Below are 12,996 nucleotides of genomic sequence, written 5' to 3'. Positions count from 1 at the left end.
ACAAGAACAGTTCATCCTGTACACCCACAGCTGCAAATCTCTAACCATTTAACTCATTCACAAAAGTGGAATGCGTCCCAAAAAAACCCACCGATAGAGATATTTTCTTTAGACAATGGGGGGTTAAGTATTAAAATATTTTAATCTGAAATTTGAAGCTACAATGCTTTGTGAATATTTCCACATGTTTATTGTTCTCTAATTGAACAAATATTTCTCCTAAAGTTACGATGAAACTTAGATTCATCAGCTTCCATTTCTGTTCTTCTGTTTTTTTGGAAGGACTCATTTTAAGTAACAGCTGGCATCTACCATGCTATTTTTCCTAACTTTAAATGTTTCTATCACATCATTGTTCAATCTTTAACTGCTTAAAAGAAAGAAAATCATCTCCTTCCATTTTTTCCTAAAGCCAGGCCCAGCACCAAGGGGGTAAGGGTGAAAAGGAGTGTTGCCCTGTCAACAGAACCAACCATTTCTCTCACTTTTGAATGAAAGGATTTTTCAACAATTTAGTTAACTTTAGCCCAAAAATATTTGTGCTTTGTCAGCGGCCAGATAACTATACTAATAACAAACCCCTAATTCACATCACATTCCAAACGTCAGTGTGCTCATAAGTGCATCTTAAGTGCTCATCCATTAAATTCAAACAAACTCCAACTCAGTCCTGCATTTCAAGGCTACAAGTGGGAATAAAAACAGCAGCTTCTGAAGTTTTGGAACAATCTTTTGTAGTAATTTCTCAACCAGTGTCTGTTACGGAATATTGGACTACTGGCAATTTTGTTTTTTGGTTTGGACCTGTATTTTTATATAGAAAGTCATTTCAGCTTCCTAATTCCAATAGTTGTTGATATTCCCAGGATATTGTGTTTATATTTCATTAAGATAGGGAATGTTGCAGCTTTTGCAGTAAATGCTTGTTGAGTGTGGATCCAGCTCCCCTGAGACCCTGTGGAGGATTAAGCAGGCTTAAAAAATAGTAGAGTATTGTACATATGTCTTCAACATCCATGAATCTGTCAATAAAGGCAAACATTTGACCATTCAAAGATTTGTTTAGTAGAGGATATTAATACGACAATGAAATATTACAATATATAAATAAATAACTAGGCTGACTTTGTAATTCCAAATTTTAGCACTACTGTTTATTGCAGCAGAAACTGAAATTAACTTTTTACTTAGGTACAGTAGTTACAGCAGCTCCATTTCAACCAAAACATCACTCTGCCCTCAGAAATTCTGATTGTCCGGGGGCCTGCTGATAGCTCAAATCCTGCAATTATGGAATTAGTCATGTAGTTCACCTCTGGATATCCTCTTCCTCTGGTTTGTCTTTTATGTAATATACAGACCGATGCTGCACATGGTGGTCCAGATGACACCTCCCAAATGTGCTATATAGGTTATTCACAACCTCTCTTGACTTTACACATAGTGCTTTGGAATCTTACATCCTTTTTACTCACTTCTACACATTTTGTGGATGTGAACAATTAGAAGTCCACTACAACACCTAAGTTCTTTAAGTTTCAGACCAAACTGTAGAGAAAAGCCATGCAAAATGACACCTTTTATTGGCTAACTAAAAAGATTACAATATGCAAGCTTTCGAGGCAACTTTGCCTCGAAAGCTTGCATATTGTAATCTTTTTAGTTAGCCAATAAAAGGTGTCATTTTGCTTGGCCTTTCTCTACATTCATAATGGCTAACACGGTACAACACCCTAGTACTACAGACCAAACTGTGTAATCAGAAACTCGCTATTCTACTGATATTTAATACTTTGGTGTTAATATCTCATCCAGAATGTGACCATTCCTTCATTCTTACAGGGACTTATATAAAGGTAACACAGGGGGATGCTTAAGAGATTTAAGTCACTGGTCACATGTCCATCTCCTTTCTTTATGTGCCAGATGTTACTATCCTGGAGTAAAAGCCATCCAGCTGTGTTTTTGCCACCTCAGGTCCAGAATTATAACATACCAGGACCTTCTCATGTCACTTTCATGCTGATGTATAAAAGGAACATCAAAAATGGGCATATCTGACAGCTGAACTGGTGCTAGTCCTCACACTCATGTTTTAGCCATCTCTCATCTGGACTACAAAAGATGGGGGATGTCACTAATCCAAAACTTCTTAATACTTACACGTGTTTTAATAATCATTTCTGTAAAAACGCAATTTTAAAGTGATTCCTAGAAATACATTTTTTTTTTTTTGATGAAATATGGCACCTTGCACAATTTGTTGATTATATAATTACTAAACTGAAAGTGGAATAAGAATGTCGTGTGTAAATGGTGACTCAGCTCAGTCTCAGTTGGCAGGCCAAGTACAGAGGAAGTCAGTATATTTGGGATAGGATGACCATCTGCCTCCAGATTCTCCAGACAGTTACCTTTTTGAGCTTGTTCTCTCGTAGTGTGCCGAAAGTGCCTTGTTTTCCCCAAGAAATACCTAGTATTCTCAAACCTACTTGATCCAGTTCAAGAGGGCTGGAGACTATTCTGGCAGCATTAGGTACAATGCAGGAACCAGCCCTGGATCTACAGGGTGCCTGTCCATTGCAGGGCAATAATTAATCAAACAAATCTTTATAGTGTATAACATCATAACAAAAATCATTAGAAAAACAAACAATAGCATACAATAATGATATGGAATATTAAGAACTGGCAATGCATGATAACATAACAAGCAACAAATATTACTGCACTTAGACAAAGATAAAGTACATAAATTGCAGAAGATGACAATATAGTCAGATCAGTTCTCTCAAAAGATCAAATTAGAGAATATGATTCCAGATAAAGATAATTAAAATACAAAAACACAGAATGAGTGTGCTTATAAGCAAAATGTGGTTATATTATTGGTGAGATATCCTCTTTACCTGAAAAATCAAGCACTGATTTCTAAAACTTACATGATAACTGGATGGTCCAGTCATGAATATACAGTGCATTCGGAAAGTATTCACAGCGCATCACTTTTTCCACATTTTGTTATGTTACAGTCTTATTCCAAAATGGATTAAATTCATTTTTTTCCTCAGAATTCTACACACAACACCCCATAATGACAACGTGAAAAAAGTTTACTTGAGGTTTTTGCAAATTTATTAAAAATAAAAAAACTGAGAAATCACATGTACATAAGTATTCACAGCCTTTGCTCAATACTTTGTTGATGCACCTTTGGCAGCAATTACAGCCTCAAGTCTATTTGAATATGATGCCACAAGCTTGGCACACCTATCCTTGGCCAGTTTCGCCCATTCCTCTTTGCAGCACCTCTCCATCTCCATCAGGTTGGATGGGAAGCGTCGGTGCACAGCCATTTTAAGATCTCTCCAGAGATGTTCAATCGGATTCAAGTCTGGGCTCTGGCTGGGCCACTCAAGGACATTCACAGAGTTGTCCTGAAGCCACTCCTTTGATGTCTTGGCTGTGTGCTTAGGGTCGTTGTCCTGCTGAAAGATGAACCGTCTGAGGTCAAGAGCGCTCTGGAGCAGGTTTTCATCCAGGATGTCTCTGTACATTGCTGCAGCCATCTTTCCCTTTATCCTGACTAGTCTCCCAGTCCCTGCCGCTGAAAAACATCCCCACAGCACGATGCTGCTACCACCATGCTTCACTGTAGGGATGGTGCCAGGTTTCCTCCAAACGTGACGCCTGGCATTCACACCAGAGTTGTTCAATCTTTGTCTCATCAGACCAGAGAATTTTCTTTCTCATGGTGTGAGAGTCCTTCAGGTGCCTTTTGGCAAACTCCAGGCAGGCTGCCATGTGCCTCTTACTAAGGAGTGGCTTCCGTCTGGCCACTCTACCATACAGGCCTGATTGGTGGATTGCTGCAGAGATGGTTGTCCTTATGCAAGGTTCTCCTCTCTCCACAGAGGACCTCTGGAGCTCTGACAGAGTGACCATCGGGTTCTTGGTCACCTCCCTGACTAAGGCACTTCTCCCCCGATCGCTCAGTTTAGATGGCTGGCTAGCTCTAGGAAGAGTCCTGGTGGTTTCGAACTTCTTCCACTTACGGATGATGGAGGCCACTGTGCTCATTGGGACCTTCAAAGCAGAGACATTTTTCTGTAACCTTCCCCAGATTTGTGCCTCGAGACAATCCTGTCTCGGAGGTCTACAGACAATTCCTTTGACTTCATGCTTGGTTTGTGCTCTGACATGAACTGTCAACTGTGGGACCTTATATAGACAGGTGTGTGCCTTTCCAAATCATGTCCAATCAACTGAATTTACTACAGTTGGACTCCAATTAAGTTGCAGAAACATCTCAAGGATGATCAGGGGAAACAGGATGCACCTGAGCTCAATTTTGAGCTTCATGGCAAAGGCTGTGAATACTTATGTACATGTGCTGTGAATTGGGTGGCCCGGACACAGACAGGCAGACACATATAAAGCCATCACCACACATTTATTTACACTATATTATATACAAAGTCTTAAGTGCACCACCACACACAAACCCCAACAGTCTCCCAAAAGTCCAGGCTTCACTTAGCCACCTCTCTTTCTCTTTCTCTTCACTCTTTGTCTCTCCAGGCATCTCCTTGCCGCCTCCTCTCCGACCTCGCCAACCTCCTCACCCGACTCCAGCCTTGATTGAAGGGAGGCGACTCCTTAAATAGGCAGGCGGCTGATGACCACACCCGGCCACCTGCCACAGTGCTTTCTCAATTTTTTTATTTGTAATAAATTTGCAAGTAAACTTTTTTCACGTTGTCATTATGGGGTGTTGTGTATAGAATTCTGAGGAAAAAATGAATTTAATCTATTTTGGAATAAGGCTGTAACATAACAAAATGTGGAAAAAGTGATGCGCTGTGAATACTTTCCGGATGCACTGTATTGTAATGGACGGACACCTTCTTAATGGAAGAACTGGGGGAAGCAGCTTTCATGGGGCAGTAGCTCTTCCCCTGAATGATAGAGGACAGTCCCCCTGGCTTGCATAGAAGCTCAACCCTGTTGGGGCGCATGGGGAATGGCTGAGCCCTTCAATGCCGGGCTGTCGCCACACCTGGAAGTACGCATAGGAGAAGATTACGGGTCATCTGGAGTCATTCTGGGTGCTCTATAAAAGGAGCAGCCTCACTCCATTTGAGAAGCCAGAGTCGGGAGAAAGGGAAACAGAGCTTGCAGAGAGGAATGGAGGCAGAAAGAAAGACAAAGAGAACAAAGAAAGAAAGTGCTGTGTGTTGTTTTACTAAGACGTTGTACTGTACTACATTGGTGAGAAACCTGGAAAATGTTTCCCATAGTTGTATTGTGCTGGGACTTCTGCTTGTGTCTGTCATCTTTGGGTGTTTGGGGAGCTGTCCGCCCCCTGGTGGTCACAATATACACTACTTATCAAAAAGGAAGCAGCACATTCTCATGGTTTTGATTTTCATGAAACTAATGAAAAATTAATATAGCAATGAAACCCAAAAGATAGTAAATGGCTCAGTACAATTGGCTGTAAAGGGTTGGCTAAATACTGTATGCACTATGTATTGCTCATTCTTCCTTAAACCTCCCATTATCTCCATATGAACACACTTCTTCTAAATATAAACAAAGCCTTTTCTACTACTATATAATGGAGTCAGCTAGATTCATCATTAATTTACTTCTTATGATGATGGAAATGAAAATCTGACAAAGTTTTCTAATTGTTTTCCAAATGGTGTTTCCTTACACCAAATCTGAACATGACATTTAAAATTATAAACAGAACAACTAAACATGGCACTTACCTCTCCAAATCCACCTTTGCCCAAAACTCTGTAATGCCTGAAGGTATTTTTGGTTACAGGTTGGCTGGTGTAAATGAAGCAAAAGATACAATTGAATTATCTTTCTTAAATTATATTAACAAGTTTACAACACAGTGAAGAACATCCTGCTTACTTAGTTTAATGTGATCAATACAGTAGTTTTAGCTGGTTAGTTTCTTTACACATAAAGTAAGGCATCAGAAATTGAAATAAAGGTTTTCTGTTTTCCATTTAAAATACAGTTGTTTTCCTAATGAGCTTCCCCTCAGTTTTCAAACAAAATGAAAGAATGCCTTTTGCATTATACAGTACATCAGACAAGAGAAACTGCTAAAATCATGAAGCTTGTTAAGAACCGTTAGACCTTGCAAAGCCAGTATGCTGGATTCATGAGGTAGCAGCATCATCATGCAGCTTTTATAGTCAACAGCAGTGGCTAATAAAGTGTAGTTTTATTTGCATCATACATTTTGTAAACTGAGCACCATGCCTTCTGCATTGTCCTCCTATCACCCTAAGTGCTGCATGTTATAATACAATATTCTAATGAATATGCAGTGTAACACCACAGTAATACTATATGTTTAAGATTTAGAAAGATTTTTATTAATTATTGGTTATTAGACCAATGGTGAAACTGCTCAGTTCTCTGTTCTCTAATACTCCCTTTAAAAGATCAGTTTATTTTCTGACTCATTTTATTTCTAGAAATAAAATCTAGAAACAACCATCTAAAAAAATGTTTAACTTGTGTGAAAAATTCTGATACATCAGTGCACTGCAGTGACTAATCAAATATATCTCCTCACCCCCAGGAATGCCAGACTGTTAAAGACAAACTTGCCAAAAAACACACTAAGTGAGCGAATCTGTGGTACAGTACTGTACATGAAGTCTTCCCCCTGAGTAAATCTGCACAATCCTGCACAACAATTTGCCTAGAGATTTGATGTTCCTCAACTTTGAAAAATAAATGTGAGGATACTTTTCATCATTTAAGTATTTTTTTACTTTAAAAAGTAGACTAACATTATGCATTTTGGGTAAATAGTCTACAAGTAGTCATCTGCATAAGTCACTTATTTAAAAAAAAAGGCTTAACACCACCTGTGTTCAGCTGTCTGGGTAACAACATTACCCAAATCCCTCCTAAGGGTTGCCTCAGAAAACTGGATGAGATAATTTACATTATGATAAGTTCACTGTCAAGTAGCGTTTATATTTGTAATGGGTGGGAAGGATGAGATTTTTCTGCACTATTTCTCTGACTTGGAGATGGGATTGTGCATTTCACATGGTAAAGAATAAATCTGGTTTATCTGTCAAAATCATTTCTTAGCAATCACTGCATACATTTATTTGCTTCTGAAACATCTGTTGTTTGTAAAGCATTACTGCATCTGCACCAGCGGCTTACAATTGCAGTCTATGCAGCACTTGAGCTAGGGTGAAATGAAAGCCTTAAAACATGCCAAATATGTTTACTTTGGAAAAGAAAATGTTCTCAAAGTACTGAGTCACATCTTGAGATGCCACATATAGTGCCACATAAAGTACATATCTGTGTTGTTTTTGCAAAAACGATTATTTATTTTGTCAGACTCCACCATTTTAATGAAGTCTAGCTGTCCACTTCCCTGTGGAGTAACCTTTTACCACAAGGGGCTCCATGAAGACTGCAGTTGCAGTTCTACTTTGATGACAACTTGAGCTACAGTACACCTTTTTCAGTGACTGTGGCATTTGCACATTCACTGTATAAGCTTTCTAAATTTCTTTAATTGGGGTGTTTCAATCTAATCTAACCACTAGAGTATGGCTGCCCTATTCACTCCATTCCCTGTCTGTTTGTGAGGTGGCCTTTCACCTCAGGGGCATGGTTACTGCTAGATTACTTTATGAGACAAAACAGTGACAAAGTCATTTTTTACTGTCTCACATTCTACTCCAGCAATTCTGATTTGAACCACAGCCTCTGTTGTAAAGACTGTTGTAAAAATTCCATCCATAACACTCGCTGTGAACAAAGAAGCAAACTCGCACACTATGTATACCTCTATATATATAAAATCCTATGTCTGTCTGTATGTCTGTCCGCTTTTCACAAGAGAATTACTTAACGGATTTAGTTTGGGTTTTTTTCTATAATTTCCTTGAACATTCTGGTTGATTTTGCGACTTCTGTCATCGCGCTGTGTCATAGTTCGTTTGCAGGAGCAATTTATTTGCGCTAATCCGAGACAGAGGCTGTGGGCTGAGGGGATGGGGAAGCATGATGTCAGGAGTGGAGAGCCAGGCAGGGCCCTTCTCACTCATGTGCCAGCCTCAGAGTGTACCTTACCTAAAATTTAGCTAGCGAACGAGAGAGCTACATAACAGATTTAGATCATTTTTTTCTCTTTAATTTGCTTAAACATTCCGGTTGATTTTGCGACTTCTGTCATCGCACTAAGTATCATAGATCGCTTGCAGCAGTGATTTATTCATACTAATCCGAGACAGAGGCTGCGGGCCAAGTGGAGGGGGAAGCATGATGTCAGAAGTGGAGAGTTGGACAGGGCCCTCCTCACTCACGCACCAGCTTCCGTTTGAATCGGTCTACCTCTGGCCACGTTTTGGAGCGTACTTTGCCTCTGCTTAGCTAGTGATACCTGTTTGTTTACTGATTTTTAAAGTTTGTCCTGTTTCACTACTAGGCAGGCAGAGCCTGGGGGGGACAACTAGTATTTGATAATACTTAACTACTTCCATCTTTCCTTCACTACCTAAATCAGAACATTTGCCACTTCTTTAAGTCTGGTAATTTGTTGTGTTATAAAGCTTTTGTGTTTTAAATCTTCTGCAGCTCCAAAGACTGCCATTGTAAGTTCCTAGGAAGACATGTTTTTATTAAATTTATGAAAAAATGTTTAATGAAAATGTGGCACTAAATGAAGGATTGATATGACTGTGAAAATATACCTTATTTATCTATTAATGTATAAATATTGCTAACTTCATACATATAAAACATCTGTGGGGAGACCAGAAAATGGCAGTTTACAGATGCTTTCCATCTAATCTAATGGATCTTGAGAGGGTCTGCCCTGAAGAATAGGACAGACTGTCTAAATCCAGGTTTGCAATACCTGTAGAGACTTACCCAAGTAGACTCAAAGCTGTAACTGCTGCCAAAAGGGCTTCTATAAAGTACTACATTAAGGGTCTGAGTACTTACATGTAAAGAGATTTCAGTTTTTGATTTTTATTAAATTTGCAGACCTTTCTGAAGACATTTTTTCACTTTGTCATTATGGGTTATTGGGTGTAGATTGATGAGCAAAATGCAATTTATTTATATATATAAAATATATTTCATATATATGTATGCATATATACACACACGCAAATACATACTGTATATATACACACATATGCTGTGTTACTGAGCAACACAAAATTAAACAATTTATTAGAGGAAAGCAGATTCGCAAACTTCAGTAGTGAATGTAGTTGTTCATCCTAAATACACAAATAAAGGATTAATATTTTTTAAAATGATTGTTAGCAGCGTTACTTTTGTTTTCAGAAAATTTTAACAAAACAGTTGAAACACTGTGGCTTGTTTCTTCACTCACCTTTGTTTTTAGTTGATGTGGTGGTTGGCCGGGTGTGATTCTTATATCATTGGTTTAACAAAATTAGATGTCCTGCCTGTCTGACATGGCACTTACTTATTGAGAAGGCTGGTGTACATGACTTTCTTTATTGAAGACTAACTTTATTTGACTAACTGGATGGCATTCTGGGAGTGCTGCTAGCAAGACAAGAAATATTGCTTTGTAATTGGCTTACCTTTCCAGCCATTTCCACTGTAGGAAACGTGAAAAGTACATGCTTTCTTGATACTTCGAAAATGGTTCTCCACTGAGATATTCATGCACAATTCTGAAAAGACATCATATCATCCAATGAAAATAATTACTTGGCAGAATTAACACAAATAATGAACTGTAAATATAATTAAAATGTTGGCCAGCCTTAAAATTAACACTCAGTGTGGATATTCACACTCACTAGAACTATACTCAGCAAGCAGTCTGGAGCCTCTTCCTCAACTGCTTTACCTACCAAGACATAGTAGGCAGGGCATTGGACTTCTGAATTACTAGGTACCTGTGGTCAATCCTTACTTTACTTTGTGCATTGTTAAACATGCAGTTGATAGTGTTGCCTTGGAGTCTATTAAAAAAACGTATTTTTAATACTAGGTGAATAATGACTGGTGAGTTACTATATGTTGGACTGCAAAGATTGTTCTTGCCCATATTTTTCTTTCATTCTGAAGACAAACCCAAATTATTCCACTCACCAACTAGACCATGATCAACACATCTCACACATTAATAAGGTTGAAATGTGACTTTTCTGCTAAAGGATGTCTTACAATTCACTGATAAAAGCAAACTCCAGAAGGGAGATATACCCTCTAAATGATATAATCAAAAAGAGTGATTTAAAATTCTTACCAAAATAGTCAGATTAACAGCTATGAGCTAAATATTACATAGCATGATCAAAATAGTATTATGATTCAGAAACCCTCCTGGAATTGGTTCTTAATGTGATCAGGACCAGCTCATTTACGTCACACTTTCTGCAACTTCATTATATAATGAATTTACTTTACTCTAATTAACGCATTGGTACTGGCCCTCAGTTCATCTGTTAATGCTTGTGCCACTGAGTACTTGAGATGATGAAATTTTCATTTAAAGGTAGAAAGTTTATTATAACAGATAACATTCAGGGATGAATACAAATTCATACATTTCAATGAGTCTCCACATGTAGAACATTTTGGCTTATAATGACATTATTTGCTTGTTTCTAATGGTCCAACAATGTCAAAAGACCAGCATTCTCTTCAAAGATCACCTCCCAGCAGTTTCAAGTAAACGTTGTGCTTTGGCATTAGTTAACAGCAACAGAAAATAACCAAACACGCAGACCAAACCTGTGTGCCAGTTCACTGCTCATTTACGGCATGCTTTCTCATGGCTTCCGATGCATTTTTGTTTTGTGAACTTAACCACAAACCACACAGTTTCCTTCCTGAAACTGCTGTCAAACAAATATTTTATAAAAATAAAATTTCACCATTAGACATCTGTAAGCCTTTGGTATATTTTAAAGTACAAAGTGAGTCACAATGGAAGAACTGATGCTCAACACACTGTGCTTTTTAATAATGTTTGCAGTACAATTTATTGCAGGACAGATGTTCTGTTGAAAGTCTCTTTTGGACAGCCATCCCTTTTATATTGTTTTGGATTTGTACTATACTTAATCTTTCATGAGTTCATTGAGGACAAACATTGGAAGTGGAAATCTCTTTTTGATGCACATTTTGAATTTTCCACATCTAGGTAACCTTACATTCATTATGAAGCTTAAAGAAGTTTGCTATTTTTCAAGTCAAAGTAATTTCTTCACAATCATGGCATATATTAATCTGCCACTTAGAACACCACATTTTGTCCTAAAGTGAAGCGTTTTTGAATCAATTTAAAAAATACCTTGATTGCTTATAGTTTTTACTGGGACTTTAGAGGACACAGGTCCATTGTTGAAAGAAAAAAATCTTAAAACTTTCAAACATATCCACTGTGAAGTGGCAAATTTTTCGATTAAAGTAAACATGCCTTCTGCGTTTATGAGGCATCCTTGTGATAACAGAAGAAAACTAGAAATAATAATTTGATTGCTGACTCTTGGCTTTATTTTCTTGATTTAAGGATACATTTCTTGCTCATCAGGTAGAGTTCTGACAACCTAATGCTGAGCTTTCTCCCAGCTCATTACATACATTCGGTGTTGTTATTACACCATTTGTAATGGAGCAGATGCACTCTAGGTGGAAGTGTAGTTAAAAGAGCACATGAGTTTCATTGTAGTTTGTACATGTAATAGTGCATCAGAACTAAATTGATTAAACTGCATTGTATTAATAAAATACTTAGATTTTTGAAAGAGCCAATCCAACTTTTCTGTGGTGTGTGTAGTACTGGCACAATAAAAATTAATAATAATTGGCAGAGTGTGTGATAGGCACAAACCACTTATTGATTTTTTTTTATTGCAAGATGAGTCACTCTTGCTGACAATTTATTGATAAAAGAACTGAGCACAATGTTTTTAGTGAGTAAATTCACTACCACTGATGCCCATCAATCCATAGATACATTGAGAGAATACGCAGACTCCATGTAGAACCTGGTGCTGATGGGCTGGAATAAGAGCCCACTCTGCCTATGTTGAAATATCTGTACTGAACTTACTAAACTTCAGCCTGTAGTGTGTATGTCTGTGGAACATCCAGGTATTGTTCCTGCCATGTGTCCATCCGATGATCAATGGGATAGGCTTCATTTGTACCATGACTCTGCCATGGATAAATGGGATGGATGCCTGAAACATCTGTACAGTTGTTGTCACCTGATTACATGTTAGAGATGCTTCCTGGTTACTTCTACGCATACACCACTGATCATATCCTGACTGGAGGTATTACTACATGGTTTGGGAACAACACGCAACAGGACCTCTACAGAGGCTGTACAGAGAATGGCGTGGTATCCTGAACGCATCACTGCGTGTGCACTTCATAACTTCGAGGACATCTATATCAAGTGTTATCAGACCACGGCAAGGAAAATTATTAGAGACACCAGCCATCCCAGCAATGGCTGTGGTCAGGTAAATGCTACCACTACCTTAAACCCAGTTCAGAGAGACCGAGGAGGAGCTTTTCCCATAGTCCATCTGCATCTGGAAGTGTCTAGATCTACATGATGCCCTATTGCTAACTCTCTTACAATAACTTATTTAAGATTTTACTTGTTTAGATAGTAACTCTGCGGTGGGCTGGTGCCCTGCCTGGGGTTTGTTCCTGCCTTGCACCCTGTGTTGGCTGGGTTTGGCTCCAGCAGACCCCCGTGACCCTGTAGTTAGGATGTAGCAGGTTGGATAATGGATGGATCGATGGATAGACAGTAACTGTTATTTATCACATACTTAAAATTCTATTCATGATTTTTGATATTGAGTGGCATGGTGGCGCAGTGGTAGCGCTGCTGCCTTGCAGTAAGGAGACCCAGGTTTGCTTCCCGGGTCCTCCCTGCGTGAGTTTCCTCCGGGTGCTCCGGTTTCCTCCCAC

The 12,996-nt window shown here is 38.6% G+C and overlaps 1 protein-coding gene across 1 annotated transcript in view; it reads right to left on the bottom strand.

Moving 5' to 3' along the window:
* Window positions 1–12,996, bottom strand: part of LOC114651761 (G protein-coupled receptor kinase 4-like) — a 286,039-nt gene that overhangs the window by 60,138 nt on the left and 212,905 nt on the right. The window contains exons 6-7 of the mRNA XM_028801713.2: window positions 9,633–9,725; window positions 5,778–5,841 (exon numbers count right to left, since the gene is read on the bottom strand). Of these exons, the coding sequence (XP_028657546.2) occupies window positions 5,778–5,841; window positions 9,633–9,725 (157 nt within the window). The remainder of the gene's footprint in view (window positions 1–5,777; window positions 5,842–9,632; window positions 9,726–12,996) is intronic.

Source organism: Erpetoichthys calabaricus, chromosome 5 (genome assembly GCF_900747795.2).
Source record: "Erpetoichthys calabaricus chromosome 5, fErpCal1.3, whole genome shotgun sequence".
Lineage (NCBI taxonomy): Eukaryota > Metazoa > Chordata > Cladistia > Polypteriformes > Polypteridae > Erpetoichthys > Erpetoichthys calabaricus.
Note: the sequence above shows the minus strand (reverse complement) of the source record. Positions and strands in the feature narration are given on the sequence as shown.